At 40.3% G+C, this 19,365-nt stretch overlaps 1 protein-coding gene across 1 annotated transcript in view; it reads right to left on the bottom strand.

The window, feature by feature from the left end:
• The window catches only part of NELL1 (neural EGFL like 1), a 910,256-nt gene that overhangs the window by 654,628 nt on the left and 236,263 nt on the right, over positions 1–19,365 (bottom strand). The window contains exons 8-9 of the mRNA XM_054969963.1: positions 9,057–9,191; positions 8,162–8,264 (exon numbers count right to left, since the gene is read on the bottom strand). Coding sequence (XP_054825938.1) covers positions 8,162–8,264; positions 9,057–9,191 — 238 coding nt within the window. The remainder of the gene's footprint in view (positions 1–8,161; positions 8,265–9,056; positions 9,192–19,365) is intronic.

The raw sequence follows: 19,365 nt of genomic DNA, 5'->3' as shown, positions 1-19,365 counted from the left end.
AAATCGAATGTTGTTGTTGTTGTTGTTGTTATTATAACAAACTTTTTAATGCAACATGAAGAAGAAATTATATAATGTATAGAATACACAATAGCCACCAATTGTATTAAATATCTGGGGATAAATGTGACTGGACAAAATTATAATCTTTTTAAAAACAACTATCAGAAGTATTGTCGAAGGCTTTCATGGCCGGAGAGCGATGGTTGTTGTGGATTTTCCGGGCTGTATAGCCGTGGTCTTGGCATTGTAGACTACAACACCAAAACCACGGCTATACAGCCCGGAAAATCCACAACAACCAACTATCAGAAGATCTGCAAACTGATACAAGCAGATCTATTGAGACACAAAAAAATTAAAAATGTCATGGCTTGGGAGAATTCCAGCAATCAAAATGAATGTACTGCCAAAATTAATGCTTTTATTCCAATGCTACCGTATATACAGAAGAAAGAATACTAACAGACTGGCAGAGACGGGTAAATAAATTTATTTGGAATGGCAAGAAACCAAGAATGTTTTAAAACACTCCCAAAATGAGAAAAAGAGAGGAGGGTTAGCAGTTCCAAATATAAAATTATATTATCAAGAGGGAAGTCTGGTTTGGATTGTGGATTGGATTAAAAATCCAAGACTAACAGTGCAATCCAATTGAGCTACTCCAGTCTAAGCCTATTGACTTGAATGGGTTTAGACTAGAGTAATTCTGCATAGGATTGCAGTGAAAGAATAGTAAAACTTCAATCAGCATACTTAAATGAAAGTTTACATAATTACTTATGAATGAAATCAACCAAAACTATTACAACACAAGAAAGGAGTCATATAATTAGAGATGGACTCTTGAGAATGTGGTTAAATGTCAGAACTTATTGAGTCCTTCAGATTCTCTGCTCATAGAACCATAATAAGAATACAAGAAAAAAAGAGCTTTTAAAATGTACAGCAATATGATAATCGTTCAGGCAAAACTCAAAACAGTTTTCTGTCCTTTGCTTGTTAATAAATGTATTGCTAGCCACAGTGTGTGGTACTGAACAGAAAGCAGAGAGGGTTGAGGGAAACCCCTAGGTCCTCCTTCTCTCCCTTTTCCCCCATTAGACTGAATTTGTTGGTGGATGGTGGAGTACCTTGCCCAGCATGCCTGGCGGCAAGCCATGCTCATAGCTTGCCTCAGGCTGACTAGACTGCTGCCTTGCTGCTTCTATCATGCTCCACGGCATTATGTAGAGCAACCCTCACTACAAGCCATGGTGCATCTCCTTCCTCCTCCTTGTCAGGAGCTTCATCATGAGTGAGGGAACAGGTCAGCAGTGGGGGGCGGGTAGGGGCTTTCCTTTAGACACAAGTGCTGGCAGAGTCTGTCTTGCCCAATAAGCTACAATTGCAGGTTATCTTGGCTGCTGCCTAGCTGGTCCTGCTATGCTCTGTCACAGCTGCATTTGCAGTCACCCTTATCACAAACTGCAGTGCCTGCAACAGGCCCAGCCTATCAATTTTCTTTGCCAGGAGCTTCAGCACCAACTGAGACAATGAATCAGTAGTGGTCTTTTTCCTCCTCCCCACAGCAACTGCTAAGAGCATGGATGTGCCTTCTATCCCCTAGATATTGCTAGCCATGACACATGCTGGTTAACCAAGTTGTCTCAATAACAAAGTGCCAGACCTCATAGTTTTTTACTAGTCAGAATATGACTACTTGTATTATTTTACTGTTTTGTACCACTTTGGTTTTGGAAATATCTGTTTTAAATGTTTCAAATGTTAGTAAACTTTGGAATGTTTCAATTTATAAGTCCATTCTTGTATATAATAAAAACATGCCAGATACTTTGAGTATCTCATATAGCACAGGCTGTTTGGCAGGCAGACTGATCAAAGAGGGCTATTAAAAAGAATAAGGAGAAAACAGAAATGTAGCTGTGGCTCTGGCCTTATCAACATGACAAAACTGCATCATACAATATGAATGGGATCGCTGGACTTTAACAGTTCAAACAGTCTATGCTGAAATAGCAGTGGTAAGATTGAATATCTTTGAATATCTTCAGTTAAGAAGTTTTTCAGTTAATACTATTATAGGATGCGCTAGCACTGAGGAGTTATCAAAATGTGAACTTTTATTCATTCTAGGGGTTAAAGTTTAGTATCTAAAATATATGGAATAATTAATGAATAAGGCTTCTACTCATTTCCAGGGTAAATGGAATAATGCCTTTGGTTATATGATTCCTAAATAAATTTGGTGCTATATTTTCTCTCAAGGATCCTCATTTTAAATGTGTTCTTAATTTAGAGAGTGTTTTTAAGATGATCCACTAATGGAATTTTACACCTTAAAACTGTCAAAAATGTATAATACATGCTCTAGTAGTTGTTGGTATTATAAGCACAATGATGCAGATTTTCTGAATATGTGGTGGTAATGCCGACTAGAGATGGGCACGAACAGCAATATGAACAAAAAAAAGCGGCAAACAGCCCAATCTGCTATTCCAGAACAAGCTGTTCGTGAGGCCCCATTCTAAACAAACAGGTGGCAGTTGCAAACCTTGTCCATTGCTGTTCGTTGCTGTTCGTCAAACCAGACAGTCTGGCACCTGCAATCAATTCCCTTGGCAACATAGGCAGGGATTGTCTGAACTCTGTCTGAACTCCTGCTGTTGCCCTGGAAACCCCAATCTATGCCCAATTTAGCTTGATAGGCAGGTCTTCCTTCCAAGTGTGGAGATCCGAATTTGTTACAAGAGAACAAAGACCATGGGGAAGCGGGGGGGGGGGGGCTCCCAGCTCTGGCTAGTCTTTGCAGAAAGTGGAGAGGGAGAGACAGCTGCTGTTGGCATTTTGATAGAGAGACCGGGAGAGTGCATTGGAGCTTGAATTTTCTTTGTGTGTGGTGGGATTTGGATCTATCCCTTCAGGTTCCAGGGCTGCTGCCAGGCTCTAGGGCAAAGCTATTATTTACTATTGGTACCTTTCCTGCTGCCTGCTCAGATCAGGTTTCTGGGACTGGTGCAGGGATCTTGACCAAACTTGGATGATGGCTGGAGGAGAGCCTGCTGGCCCCCACAAACATCTAACCACGAACATGTTCGTGAACAGGATCATGTTCGTGGTTGTTCATGAGTCCCTGTTCATGGATGGCAACAAACAACAAACTTGAATTTTCTTTGTGTGTGGTGGGATTTGGATCTATCCCTTCAGGTTCCAGGGCTGCTGCCAGGCTCTGGGGCCAAGTTATTATTTACTATTATTTATTATTTTTCTCCATGGTCAGGGACAGAGGGTGGTGCTTGGGGAGAAATTGTCATCTCATCACCCTTTGGTTTGCGGGATCCCACAGGGAGAAATACTTTCCCCATTATTGTTTAACATCTATATGCGCCCCCTTGCCCAGTTGGTGCAAAGTTTCGGACTTGGGTGTCATCAATATGTAGATGACACCCAGTTATATCTGATGATGGACGGCTGACCCGACTCAATGGAGAATGAAAATGGAGACACAGGTCACAGCGGTTCTCAGGTGCTCTTTTTTCCATCTGTGGCAGACCAGGCAACTTGTCCCTTACTTTGGGAATCTGGGAATCTGTATACCACACATTTTGTTCAAAGTCAATTTTGACCTGAAAACCACATTCTAGATTATAAAGGTTAACCTGAGCTGACAGAGCAAAAAGACAGAGCAAAAACATCTCTTTTCAAAATTGTGCCCATTTATTCTAAATGTAAGAAATTATTGTTGCTTTAACCCAATAGAAAAAAAGAGGATAATCAAGCTGTTCAATAAGCTCATGGGGAAGAAAATTATAGTTGATGATACTTTCCATGACTAAATGGGCAAACTGCAGAGAAATCATTCTATACAATATTATCACCGAGAACAGTTTTAGTGACTGGTACTATGTACCCAAAAAGATGTGACCCAAGTACATCATTCTGCCAATGAACTGACATTTGCAATCCATTTCAATCAACTTTTATACATCATGTTCTTCTGACAGATGTTTCAACTCTGAAATATCCTACAAAATGCGCCTGGTGCCAATCAAAAAGAAATTTTTATTGTTCATATTATCATCAGAGGATATGAAACAAAACAGAGGCTTTATGGGTGGCTATTCAAATCCAGTGGTTTCATATGAATGTAACATTTCCTGATTTTAACAATGATTAAGACATTGGGGTTGCTACAGGTTTACAAACTGCTTCCTCTTTGCTCCTCCAGATTCCCCCATAAATTCTCCCTCCCTTCACTTACCAAAGCCAACAATGGCAATCACTGTATCTGCTTTGATGCATAATTATCTTTTTACCAGCGTATTAGGAAGGATGAGAAAACTAGTTAAAATAGTCCTAGTTAAAAATATAACACAGTTGAAGTTCAAAAGGAATTAAAGCATCAAAATTGCATGGGTTCAAGAAGAGCAGGGAGGATGAGCCCCACACACGGTTAAGACATTAAAGAAAGTGATGTCTGTAATTGGCCAGTGTTTGGAGTTTTTCTGAAATGAACTGACTATCTCAGAAACTGAAAAGCAATCACAAAAACTTATTCAGTTCTACACACTTAACAGGTTGCTGAGAGGCAGGATGTTTGTAGATTACAAAACTGAAACTACAGTTCAGTCAGAAATTTGGCTTTTCAACACGAAGTTTTAAAGTTGTTTCTCATTATACTTTTCTAGTTGTACTTAGTCATCCAAGTACAAAATTCACATGCCCAATATTATATCTATGTGTATTTTCATTCTGCAATGTGGTGGTAGATGGAAAGTGTCATCAAGTCATAGTTGGTTTATGGCAACTCCTGCTGAAGTTTTCATGGCAAGAGACTAACAGAGGTGGTTTGCCATTGCCTGCCTCTGCATAGTGATCCTGGTCTTCCTTAGCGGTCTCCCATCCAATTACTAACCAAGTCCAACTTTGCTTAGCTTCTGAGATCTGACAAGATCAGGCTATCCAGGGCTATCCAGGTCAGAGCTTTCAATGTGGTAAAAGGGTGTTTTTCACCACCAAAAGTCCATCTCTCAAGAAATAAGAGACAGATTCAAGCTTAAATTACTTCCTAGTGAGAAGCATCTTCCTTCTTGCAGATTTATATATTATCTTTCCATTACTTTTCTAACTGATAATACTGCATTTTACCAGCAAAAACATTAACAGTTAACCATAGATGGTGAGAACATACTAATAGAAATACACTGGGATAGGAAAAGAGATGTTAAAATTATGGTCTCCAGCAATACACAGAATCTATCAACAATATTCCAAAGGTACATTCCACTCTATTCACCTTTACAACAGTAATACTTCCTATAGGTCTCTCCAGCTAAAAAGTAATGCTTTCCAAGGTGAAAAAATCCACATTATAGTGTCTGAAGGTATACATGAAGACTTTGGTGGCCATCTTGCAAATCTCCTGTCCCAAAGAGCCATTTGTGAAGCTGTTTCCCCTTTCCCAAGGTAATAAGCCACTGTTCCAGGTGCAGAAATGTGATGTACCTGTTTTATCTGTTTTTAACTGTATTTATGTAAATTGAAATGTTGTACTCTGCCCTGAGCCCACCTGGCAGGGAGGGCAGACTAAAAATCTAATCTAATAAATAAAATACCTGGTAGAACTCTGTAATCTGTACCTATAACCATAATTCTAAAATGGATTTACAGTGTAATCCTAGGCAATTACATCTGACTTCAATGGCCTTAGACTGGAGTAACTCATCATCGGATTGCGCTGTTAGATGCCTTCTGTTTCATATGGGCCGATGATGCCCTTCCTATGTGACCAAACCCTTTCTAAATAAACTTTTAGCACTCTTTAGAGAGCAGTTTTGTTTCACCCCTTTGCATTCTTCTTGGACTAGATTTGGGCAGAAGAAGCATAGAAACGGCTTTTGGGACCTATGGAATTAGGAACCAACTTTTCAGACAAAGGAGGTACCAAGTTCCACTCTATCTTTATGGAAAACCTTGAAGTTTTAATTTGCCCCCAAATGTTTATTTTCAGAGCTCTTTGTTCATGGTAATGGCCATGAGGAACGCTTTGCTATCTGTTTCCTTAACAAAAAGGATACCATGTGGTACTCTTGAGTAGACATGGGCATGAACAGAAAAAAACCCGAACGTGGTGTTCGTTGTTCGTTGCCATCCACAAACAATGAACAACAAACATTGACAACATGACCTGTTCACGAACATGTTTGTTGTTTGTGGGGGCCAGCAGGCTCTCCTCCAGCCATCAAGATCCCTACCGCACCACTCCCAGAATCCCTACCTGGGCAGGCAGCAGGAAATATACCAATAATAAATAATAGCTTGGCCCCAGAGCCTGGCAGCAGCCCTGGAACCTGAAGGGGTAGATCCCTACTGCACCCAGAAACCTTACCTGAGCAGGCAGCAGGAAAAGTATCAGTGATAAATAACAGCTTGGCCCAGAGCCTGGCAGCAGCCCTGGAACTTGAAGAGGTAGATCTCTATCCTACCACACACAAAGAAAATTCAAGCTCCAATGCACTCTCCCTGTCTCTTTCTCAAAATGCCAACAGCAACTGTCTTTCCCTCACTGTCTGCAAAACCAGAGCTGGCAGCCCTGCTCCCCCCTGCTCTTTGCTTCCTTGTAACAAATTTGGAGCTCCACACTTGAAAGGAAGATCTGCCTATCAAGCTAAATTGGGCTTACATTGGGGTTTCCAGAGCAACAGCAGGAGTTCAGACAGAGTTCAGGCAGTCCCTGCCTCCAGTTGCCAAGGGAATTGATTGCAGGTGCCAGATTGTCTGGCTTGACGAACAGCAACGAACGAGGCTTGCAACGACCACCTATTCATTTAGAATGGGGCCTCATGAACAGCTTGTTCACAAACAGCTGATTGGGCTGTTTGTGGCTTTTTAAAGTTCGTATTGCTGTTTGTGCTGTTTGTGTACCACAATGAGATTCCATGTAGGAAATCTGTGATACCTTGAAGAAAAAATTAGAAAAAGGCCTTCCATGTTATTTTGTAAGATGTAGTATTGATTCCTATCTAGATTGCTACAGTGTCTGAGAACCCATCAGAATAACCTAAGGACGACACACTGGTTTTGAACACCAGGCTCCCACTACCAAGGATCTGAAGCAGCAAGGCTGGGAAGACAGTAAGAGAGCTCATCATGACAGACTGAATTAACAACACAAGGCTATATGGATTAGTGAATGACTTCGAATTAAGGCAGCTTCATATATTCATAAAATTAAATTGTCAACAAATACAAATTTTGAGAACTGCTGTCAGTTGGAACAGAGCAGGAAGGGAGGGAAGGAATAAGGAGAGGATGGTCATCTTTACTGATGATTGTTTTTGCCCTTCCTGTTCCAGGTACCTTATAAAATTACAGTTTGGCCACAGATTTGAGCACTTGTACTCTAGTTTTCTGTCTCATAGCCAGTGGCTCACAACCCATGTCTTTGGACAAGCCAGTCAGTGAGCCCAGGATCAGCCTGAGATGTACTTGTTTGTTTTGCTTCCTGAACACTAATTTACTTACGTATTCTGATGTAATTTGCTTTCTCCCTTTGGGAGAAAAGTGAGGTATATATACTTAAACAAATAAAACAAAACATTGGGCTGGAGGGACCAACGGCCTAAGTGAATTTCATATAATGCTTCCTTCTCATGTACAACTGTGATACAATTCTAAACTGTATACCAAAAATATTAAAATGCATACCCCAAATAAACTAATCTGATATACAAGGCAAGAGAGTGCTCTTATCCCTACCTAATTCCCACATATTGATATGTGCTAATAAGGTAGCTCTCAGAGTTAGCATTATATTTACGTAAATTTATTAAAACAATTCTGTGAGATTCTGAAATGTAATTACCCATAACATTTTTTTATGTTTTTTTTTTTTAATGTGTGCAAAACAAAATGATCTGGCTTTTCTTTCTCACTATTTAATTCCATTGTGCTAGAGCTTTGTACCAATTCACCTACAGTAACAAAATTTACTATCTAAGTTGTCCACCTGCTGACACTGTCTTGGTCACTGGAAAACACAATATATTTTTCATGAATGTTTTCTGTATCAAACACAAACAAACTTTGAAAAAAGTCAACTGTTTCAGTAGAAATCAGTATGAGGAAGAAGAAAGACAGCATATGAAATATATATACTTACACTTGCACACTTTGCAGCACTGGCCTACTACATGGACTGGAAGGCTATTGGGAGAGCAGTTCAATGGTGGGCAGGCTACCCGTCGGCACTCCACTACTCCATTCTATTCAAAGTCAAAAAAATTAAATGTAAACCAGTATCTACACGTGTATATATACACAGTAACTTATTTTTGGATAATGTGCAATTACTGTATGAAAATTCATTATCTGAATTATGCCACCATGCAACAAATACAATTTTATCGGACAGACACCCTTGTGACCTTCTCATATAAATTATTTCCTTTATCCCACCTGCCAATAGCAACAAAATAGATTGGATAAGAGAAACCAGCTGCCCATTTTTACAAGCACATAAATAACATCTTCCACAAGTCTTGTCAAACTTCTTCAAAATTTTAGCAAACATTTTCTTATTTTCTTAGGCAAACAAAATTTTGTATCTGATAGTTAATAAATAATTTCAATTATTAAAGATTTACATACTAATTCAACATTTGTTTCTTTGGTGCTCAAAATTATAAATAACCTAAATGTAATCTACATGTTGTTGTCATGCAAGATGCAAGTAAACAGCTATGCATAAAATTAAGATAATGCATCCTTCTCATGTACAACTGTGATAGAATTCTAAACTGTACACCAAAAATATTAAAATGCAATGAACTAATCTGAGATACAAGAAGGCAAGAGAGTGCTCTTATCCCTACCCAATTCCAACGTACTGCTATATGCAAATAAGGTAGCTCTCAGAGTTAGCATTATATTTATTTAAATTTATAAAAACAATTCTATCCTGCCTTACCTCCTTGGACTCAAAAAGACATACCCAAGAACCAATAGTGAGATGTAATGCATTGCCTTGACCCTTATGTATGTTAGAGATTTCTTACTTTGCACGTGCAATTCCTGCAGTGATCATCTTCTACCCATGAGTCTTTGTCTCGGTATATCACTCCATTTACTTGACAAGTCTTCTCACAGTGACAGTTTTCCAACTGACTAAGCCTCATTTCTGCATAATTTAGCTATAAATGAAAGATACTTGATTTAATTTCTGGAATTCATGCACATGCTTTCAAGCAAAGCAAAACAGAGGTGTAGAACTAGATGTTATTATAACAGGCAAACCTATATGAAAACAAGAGAACATTATACAAATGTAATGTGGCTTGGATCGACAGAAAGCAAGGAATCACAGTCAATCTAGACTATATGTATGTCATTTGATATGCATATATCTAATCTAGTAAACCTAGTGGGGGAAATCACAATTGTCTGATCTCTAATCTTGCTATCAAAATAACAGATGCTGAAATGTCTGAAAATCATTTAGAATTATCTATTGATTTATTTAAATATGATTATGAATTGATTTGGAAGTAACTTGTAAGAAGAGTTATGCAAGATTACCAGCAAGGTCCAATCTTCTTTGTCCATTTTACAGAAACGAGGCCAAACTAGAGCTTCCTTGCACAGAGCTTCCAAGAGTTAGTAGCAGATACGCTGGACCCCAGTTTGGATTGGAACTGCAGCCCAGGGGGGCTAATCTTTCCCACATTACCCCAAGCAAGTTTTTGGAACCACTCTTAATCCCCATGGGGCAAATAGCAGCACTACAGGGCTGTTTCAGATCATGAATAGGCTTAACCCTCCCAAGGAAGCGGGGGTTATTTTGACCCCAAAACTCATCGAAAAAATTGGTTTACCCATTTAAAAATTTCTACAGACACCAATCTCCTGTTATCCTTTCTCCTCAATGAACTCCAATGCCCTGAAGTCCTTCTCTTCCCTCCACACTTCCTTTCTTTTTAAAGTTTGAGGTTCATCAAAAGTATAAAGGGGGTCATTCTGGCTCCCAATACACTTGGCTTGAAAGTGGAAGTACTTTGCATAATTGTAAATGGAGGTTATAATGACCCCCAACGAATACTGATAAATTTTAGTACTATTTTCATGTATAAATAGATAGATCGACACCTATCATCTCCATTCGATAGGGTGGAGCAGATAGTGAAAACTAAAATCTCTCTTCATAATTTTATATCCATAGATATCTGTTGTGCAAAATATACTTTTGGCTTTAGGGTATTACATTGCTTTTGGAATTGGGGGTCACAATGACCCCAAGTAAACCACCATTCACAACCTGAATTGTTGTGTATATAGTAGGAGCAGGTAAAAGCCCTGTGAGCTCTCTCAAAGTTTCCTTTATGTTCATCACCACATGGAAAAGCTCAAATTGAAATCTATTGCAATTTTGGGAAATGGGGTAATTTTAGCCCCCTGCAAGCCAAGCCTGGGAATGTTTGTAGGCATCCTTTGAACCTCTTCACATTTTCCAGACTTGAAGGAGCCATTCAGCCTGAAACTTTCGATAAACCATAGCCAACTGTGTACTTATCTGATTGTTTCCCTTTGTTATTCAGGAAGAGCTCTTAATTGTAAGGCTCCAACAGATGCAGCCTGAGGGCAGAAAGAATGCAGATATTTTCCTCTTCTTTTTGTTAACCTTTTAACTGGCAGGAATGTAATGTCCCTTTCTACTGCAAGGGTCTATTACTTGCCTATTTTTATCATGTCTTCAAGAACAACTTTCTTTAGCAATGGATGACAAAAAAGAGTAAAATTTGGAATCGGGATCAAAAATACCCCTCATTGAACACATGAAATCCTCACATAAATACAATGGGGTAAACTTGATTCCCATCTCATTTAAAGCACAAGCCACAGTTTATTTTAAAGAAAGCAATCATTTTTAACTGTTATAATACTGAAACTGTCACCATGTGTGACTTTCCCACTCCTACCTCCAGATGTGAGTTGGTCACATGGTGGCAATGGTGGGCAAGTCATTCATGGTGGCAGTGGTGGGAAACTCACAGATGGTGGCAATGATGGGCAAGTCACACAGGGTGGCAGTTTCAGTATTATAACAGTTAAAAATTATTGCTTTCTTTAAAATAAACTGTCTTGTGCTTTAAAAGTGGTGGCAGTCAATTTTACCCTATTTACATTTCTGTGAGGATTTGATATTTTCAATGAGGGGTATTTTTGATCCCGATTCCAAATTTTACACTTCTTTGTCCTGCATTGCTGAAGAAAGTTATTCTTGAGGCCTGATTAATGCCATGATTGAGAGAGCTATCAAGTTTCCATTGGGGGGGTTGTAAGTTGGGATCATTTTGACCCCAATTCCAAAGTAGTGTGATCATTTTTTTCTTGGGAGGGTTAAAATAGCCTCCCCCATGCTGTGATCAAGGTTTCTTCATATGGTTGTTAAAAACAACACTTAGAAACTTTACAGTTAGAATTTCCACTGTTTTGTTTTGCTTAGGCAACACTACCTTATACTGAATTAGATAAATGATCCATCACGATCAGTATTGTTTAATAAGATTGTCAGCAACTCTCCAGGATCTTTCATATCACCTATCACCTGCTCCTTTAACTGAAGGTGCTGAGAATTGAACGTGGAACCTTCTGTAGGCCAAATACCACTGAGCCATGGCCTTTCTGCCTAATCATTGAAAATATCACTCCAAATCTACACAAGGGGCAGACTGCACAGAATGCTTTCTATCCACAATAGCTCCTTTAATCTTCCTTAAAAGCAGCCCAAAATCTGAGTGAATCTGTGTTCTAGGACAGGAATACTTCAACAATCTTCTTCTAGGTAAGGTAAAGGTGGTCCCCTGTGCAAGCACCAAGTCATTACTGACCCATGGGGGGGGGGGGAACGTCGCATCACAACATTTTTCTTGGTAGACTTTTTGTTACAGGATGGTTTGCCATTGCCTACCCCAGTCATCTACACTTTACCCCAGGAAACTGGGTACTCATTTTACCAACCTAGGAAGGATGGAAGACTGAGTCAACCTTGAGCCAGCTACTTGAACCAGGCTTCCGCCAGGATTGAACTCAGGTCATGAGCAGAGCTTGGGCTGTAGGACTGCAGCTTACCACTCTGTGCCACAGGGCTCTTAAACTTTTTCTACAACATTATAAATATAGAAATCCTAGCACAAGCTTTTATTAGTCCTGCAGCTGTGGGGGAGACAATCAAGCTTTTTTCCTGCTAAGGCAGATCAGGGAAAGGGGAATTATTCTGTTTGGGAACTGAACATTCACCTCCACCTAACACCACAACCCAAAATGCTTTTGAAGATGAGTAATGGCTTAGAAGATCTCATCTCATCTATTTGCACCCTCAATCTGATACATCTAATGAAATATTCCTCCATTCCATCTGGCTTCTTGCAACTTTTACAATTACTTAGAGCTTTCTGAACACATAGGAAACTACCTTAATTTTATTAGACCTTGAGAATGACAGGTGTCTCTCCAAAGTTTCAGGCACAGATCTTTGTTTCTTGAAGGGATATTTAGAGATTAAACCCGCAGGCAAAATATGGCCCTATTTTTTGTGGTCTTAAGTTCAATATAAGTGAATTATATAAACCAGGAGTAGTTTTTAAAATGCATGGATGATAAGTAACGTAAAATGGTATTGTAGGTTAAAAGCATGTGACATTATTGTAGAACTTTTATACATATTTAACAATGCTGAGAGGATAAGATGTGCTTATAAGGCATGGCAGACTAAACAATTTTTTAAAAGAAAAAAAAGAAAGCTGTTACTGAAGATGGTAGGGAAATCAGCTCTTCCAAATTTCTCATGTCTATATTGAAAAGCAGAACAAAAATTCTGCTTTGCTCCATTCCACTCTTTATTGAAGAGGCAATTGCACTGAGAAGTAGTGAGTCACAGCAAATTGGAGTTTGATTGAAGGAAACTTTCAATTATATTCAGTGAACAAGTGAAGAAGAATGGGGGGGGGGGGCAGCAGGGCGCACACAAGCACAACACGCTATACTCATGTCCTTCAAAAACAGAAGTTCACTGCTATGTTTGAATGCAGCCAGAGAGTTCATATGTTATGCGTTACTGTATGCTAATTTATCTAGAATTTCCTTCATGTGTTTTAAGTTGGGATCCCATTCCCTGGTGGGAGCAGGGTATCCGCTGCTTTCACCCTCCACTTACCTGGCCGAGAAAGGAAGATAGCACAGAAACAGGCTTCCTGGGCATGCTCCCAGAGCAGTGCAACAACAACACTGACGTCATCGTGTGCAGTCCAAGAGTACTCCCACACTTTGCTGCAAGCTGATTTGGGCTCCAAATGGGCTGAAGCAGGCCCACTTGAGGCCCAAATTAGCCCACTGTGAAGCGTGTGCACACACCTGCACCTGTGTGGTGATGTCACCAGAAGTCTCTCGCCCTTTCACCGGGAGGGTAAGGAGACCTGTGAACCTTAGTTTTAAAGGAACAATCAAAGAAAACATAGGCCTAGCTTCACTAAGCTGCATTGCAAGCAACTGTGAAATAAACTGGTAACAACTATAACTCCCTCTGTTGGTCAGGAGGATATCTATTCTATTATCATGTTTATTTATTTATTAACACTATTTATAGTCCACCTTTCTCACTGAGTCTCAAGGTGTATTACATAGTGTGAGTCAGTAGTCAATTGCAAGGACATTTCAATAAATAATGTAATAGGGTATATAACTGCAAAGCTGCAAAGCTTTAAAACTAGCAAGAGTCTAATACAGAGTTGAAGAAGTGCTAAACATAGCATAAGCAATTCTATAAACAACATATAAACTATCCAGTAGGATCATATTTACAGCAACAGACAGTACATTGTAGTAAAGTCTACAGTTTCTACCCCTTTACTTATGCATCTCTTTGAGACCACTTCCTTAAAGTACAGCCCTTTTATCTGTGTAAAAAGCCCTCTTGAATAATTCAGTTTTACATAACCAGAAGAATCAGAGTTTAAAAAAAGAAGTCCACTTACAAGCTGCTGTGCTTCTTCCCTTAAAAAGCATAAACTGAAAGGGCACCCCCACTACATCTATGTCAAGACTCCTTCCTCCCATGTCTTGCGCTAGAATGACCTCCTCACTCAAGTGTAAGTCCTCGGAATTAGCTACAAAATAAGCATTCCGGAAATCATGCATCCCATGCATATCAACTGGAGAGCGAGTAGAGTGGAATGGCAGGCACTCCCTTGGACAGATGAGTCAGAATTTTGCAGATGCTCACCTCTGGGACCTCCTCCTTGGCAGGAAGCATGTTATCCAAATAAGCATTCTCCTAATTAGTTGGGGGAATTGGCTTAAAGGAGACAAAGAGAGACGGGGTAACTGGGATTCTCAACCTATGTTTATGGGGATTATTCCCTTAGATAACTCTCAAATAAGCCAGGCAGATATCCAACCAGAAAGGTATTTTTGTTGAAGAAAAATGAATTGGCAAACATACAGAAATCACACAGAGCACACATATAATTAAGGAAAAATCAGGGAGGAAAGGGGGAGAAAGAAGTTTAGGGGATGGTGATAGTTACCAGTCGTGAGGATAGAGGTCCATGGAGGCAGCAGCAAAATAACTAGTGTTTCACAAGGAGAAGAGGCCCAAATGGATTTGGGGGCCTTTTGGCCCATCCAGACACACATATACTCACTGGTGGCTAGAGAGTCCAAATATTGGGCAAAATGCTCCCTGGAGCAAGCTGACACCTTTGCCCCCCAAACAGTAACATGATGGATGTCACCAGAGATGGACAATGCAGTTGGGAGAGGCTTAATGGGTCTACCTGTGGTGGACTAATGGTACTTGATGAGCCTTTGAGTACTGGATGGGAAAAGCTACCAGGTTTGCTGAGTAGCTTGGGTGTTGCCTGATTAGGGTCAATGGATAGGGGAAGTAAGGTTGGGCACTGATGAGATGAGTCAAGAGATTCCTGTGAGCCTCATTGTGCTAAGTTACGACACTCTCCGGGGCATGGAGGGGGTGTTTAGTCAGCCAGCCATTCTGACTCTCCTTTTGAAATATTTTTCCAGGCCCTTTTACCTGGCTGGCATATTTCAGGCTATGTAGTGTCTTGCATTTATGCTATATGAGGAAGGGGTGTTTATGATTTCATATTTATATACTGCTCTTCAGCGGGAGGAGGAATCTGACTGCTAACAAGCAGGCTGTCAGGTTTCTGTTGCTGGCACTGGAATATTTGTTGAAGAACATGCCCACAGAAAAACAGTAATACAACCTCAATTTCAATATCTTTATCTATTATATAAGTAACAATACAAGCAACAGGGATGCAATGCTGGTATATTGTGACTCTGCTAATCGTTCATTGCAATATCGTATTGTATTGTTGGCTTGATATGGCTGTGGGTTTGTGTATTTTCTATGGGACTACTATAAGTATCTGTATATCTTTATTCATGCTTTTTGTTTCCGGTATCACTTCAGGACTGTAAGCCTGCATAGCTTTCTGAACCTTCTGTTTCTATATGTGATACAGAACGTGCATATTCAGGAAACTGCTCAGGGGCTGATGGAGACTGTATAGCATCATCTGAAAGCTCTGGGGCATCATATGTCTCCTGAAATATCACTTGACAAATTAATTTATGATTTCTTCTACAGTATATGTGTGCCTGTTAACTTCAACAATTTATCTTTGGAGTTCTGTTGCCTGGTACAAATTTCTGTGTCCCATGAGCATATCCTCTTTTAAGAAAGCAACTGGATGCATGTTGCATCTCCAATGTGCAACTGTAGCAGTTCCGTGGCAGTTATTCATGACAGAGTTCAGCTTCACTGAGTTTGCATTTCAGCTGATTTGTAACTCTGTCTGCAACTGTAGCTTTCAAAAGTGCAAGAGCTGTGGGCACTGGGAAACACGCTCACCTGGTCATAAGTGTTTGTAGTAGGCTACTGGTCATGCCTGTGGTGGGCATGTTTCTCCACTCTAGGATAGCTTGTTAAATATGAAGGATAAATTTAGTTGACAAACTCTAAGAATTGCTGCAGAGATTTGGCATTGATATTGTTTTTAATGATCTGGTTCAAAACCATGGGACGTTGAAAAGGGACCCATGAATGGTATTGCTGTCAGTTGTAGCCTAACTTGGTTGATTTCATATTCACTTTTCTGGCCCTTTCCAAAAGACAAATAAGATTATAAGTATAGTCTGCAATAGCTACCTCTCAGGTATCACTATACACTAAAATATCATCTACAGTTACACATTCCCATGAGATCTGTTAGCACATCTTATTGGCTGCATTGGCTGCTGATTTTATTCTGAATGGCATGCACAATCAACTGTAGTGGCTTTATGGAGTCAAGGTAATAAAGTAGCTGCTCACTTTACCTGGTGAAACCTGCTAATATCTATCTTTTGCATCTAGCACTATGAATATTTTTGCCATGGCAAGGTCAGATAAAATTTCTGTTATGGTGGGAATTTTGTAATTAAATCTCAGTAGTGCCTTGTTTAAATTGCTTGGATTATGCAGACACAAAGGTACTTTTCGCACTTGGGTTTTAAAGCATGTCTGTACCTGTTCCACATCCCATGTTTGCAGGGGTTTCACATTTGCAAACTAGTCATGGGACACAGTGCCACTCTTTTCTCCCATTACCCCGATTTTTCTCCCTGCTGATATACCCTGATGTTAATTTTTAATCAGCTGCCCAGTCGGGGCAGACTTGATTAATGCCAATGTGAACGTTTTGCAGCACTCCCCCCCTTCTTTCCCCTGGTTGCTGATTGGTTTGTGTGAAATTAACCACACCCACATAACTCAGCTCTCTGAACTCCTCTTTTCCGCCATTTTTTTGGCTGCACATACAGAGTGATTCCACACATGTTGGATAATGCACTTCCAATCCTCTTTATAGATCATTTGAAACTGATTTTGTTGTGTGCGGAACAAAAAATCCACCTCAAACGATTGATAAAGTGCATTGAAAGTGTATTATCCAACGTGTGCAGAACCAGCCACAGTCTCTCTTACTTTATGACTGTGACATATACTTTTCCTTTGGGTGGGACCTGCAAGGGAGGGGGGTTGTTTTAATTTCATTCCCCTTTCTCCGCTTTATGTGCTATCACTGTGCCCTGGCACGTGCTGCCTGTTTACTCTTTAAGCCGGGTTGGGTTGTTTTCCTCCCCTTCTCCTCAGCGTGGATCCATTTCCTTTTCTCTCCTTCTCTCAAAAGCGTCTCTTAAAACGCTGTCAGTCAGAGTGGCTGGACTTCTCTTTCATCTCCCCCCCCCACCCTTTCAAGCCAGCGACCGAGAGCGCAAGGTGGGGGAGGAGGAGTGGGTGGTGGGGATGTTAAAGTTACATTACTGGTGTGAGGGAGGGAAAGAGAGAGAGGCATACACACACAGAGGCTCTCAACTGGCTCTCCACTTCACGCAGCCAATGTGCTAAGCTCAGCCAAATTGTGCCAGCGGTTCAAGAGCTGCTGCAGCCTCTCCTCTCTGGAGTGTTCATGCGCGCAATCCCCAAACAAGAGAAAATTTCTCAGCCCCTCAGAAGGCATGCAAAGCCCCGGCTCGGCACGTCTCGGCAGAACCAGAGGTGATATGAGTCTGCTCCCTCCCACTGTGCCTAACCCCTGGGGAGGCAAGTCCTGCCTTACCCCGGGAAGAGTGAGGTGGGCGTGGGTGGTTGAAGGGTTGGCATGGGGGAAGGCGTGTCTGTCCAAAGATGTAACGCGGGGTCATTACCACGCATGCTCAATGTTTCTTTACAGGGTGCCAACACAATCTTTACAAACCAACTTGGTGCTTGTGCTGTTTTAATGTCATGAATGCACAAGATATTATCTGAATTATTGCACTGGTCATCATCGTTTGCTTGTTACAGAGATGTGTAGTTTTGCTTGGCTCAGAAAATTTGCAAACTATGACATAATGAATCTTCCACAGTTTATACATATAGTGCCAGGATTAGATATTTGACATTCATGCTGTATTCCACAATATCCATAGCTTTCATTTTGGAATCTCCTGAGCTTTTTACCGTTCTTAAACGATGGGTTTTGATGAATGCTGTATTTATTTTCATGCATCTAATACATGGATGGTTCACTTTCATTTGTGCTGAAATTTGTTCACTAACTTTTTAATGTCTATTCCTTCTTGCAGACTAATGTGTGTCCAATCAGTTCTTCTTTCATAGTACCATATGCATATGTATCTGTTATTTTATGCAGTCTGACAATATCCTGAACTGCGGTTTCAGCAGGTTCCTGTTCCCATTTATTTAAGAGATGTCTTCCATATATTACATTTCTGGAGGGTTCAAAATATTTTTGTGGTGCTTGTAATAATTTGGAGAGATCTTGTTTGACACTAAAAAGGCCAGTGAATACCTCCGCACAGACTTAATATTCAAATGAAAGGCAATGGGTTTCACCACCACTTTGGTCTACCTGCTCCTTGTTCACCATTCATTGGTGGCAGGGGAAACTGCATTCGATCATTGCAGCAATCAATACATTGAGCTTTTAAAAGTATCCTATTTGGGTTATAATGTCACAACCAAAATCAGTTGTGTCGTTGCTTTGTGAAGAGAACTCTTGTTAATTCATGCCCAGTTGCTGCAAGACCAAGACTTCATCAGAGAAAAAGGCCTTACACTCCCTTTACCATGCTTAAATAGAAAATTATAAGAATATAGCCACATTTCTGTTTCTATTTAATGATGCAGAACTGAGTGTATAAAGATATCAGAATACTTAATGTGGGTTTGCTATTGAAGCAAATTGGTTTCAAGCATCCAATCCGGAAAATAACATCAGAGGTAGTATCAGGACTCAGACCTTAAATCCCTTTTCAGTGTTGGGTCTTTGCAACATATCAGCTAATAACAATACAGCTAGCCCCACTGAGCATGAGCACAGTACATTTTGCTCATACAAACCTAAGATGCTATGGATGTAGGCTTCCAGTTCAAGGGGTGGCTGCCAGGCAAGCACATAATACATGTGTGTATTTAGTGGGAAATAATGTGAAAATTAATTTTACATTCAATCTGCTTTTCTCTAGCAATTAAACAATCCCCTAGAACATGTTCTCACATCAATGTGACAAAAGATCTATACCAAAGGACAACAAGACTGTATTCATTGGGAATACAGAAATGCAGCACACGAATCCTCTTGTAAGGGTTCATGCAACCTTCAGAGCAGGGCTTTTTTCTGGGAAAAGAGGTGGTAGAACTCAGTGGGTTGCTCTCAGAGAAAATGGCCACATGGCTGGTGGCCCTGCCCCCTCATCTCCAGACAGAGGGGAGTTTAGATTGCCCTCTGCACTTGGTGCACT

This window comes from Eublepharis macularius, chromosome 2, assembly GCF_028583425.1.
Source record: "Eublepharis macularius isolate TG4126 chromosome 2, MPM_Emac_v1.0, whole genome shotgun sequence".
Taxonomy (NCBI): domain Eukaryota; kingdom Metazoa; phylum Chordata; class Lepidosauria; order Squamata; family Eublepharidae; genus Eublepharis; species Eublepharis macularius.
Note: the sequence above shows the minus strand (reverse complement) of the source record. Positions and strands in the feature narration are given on the sequence as shown.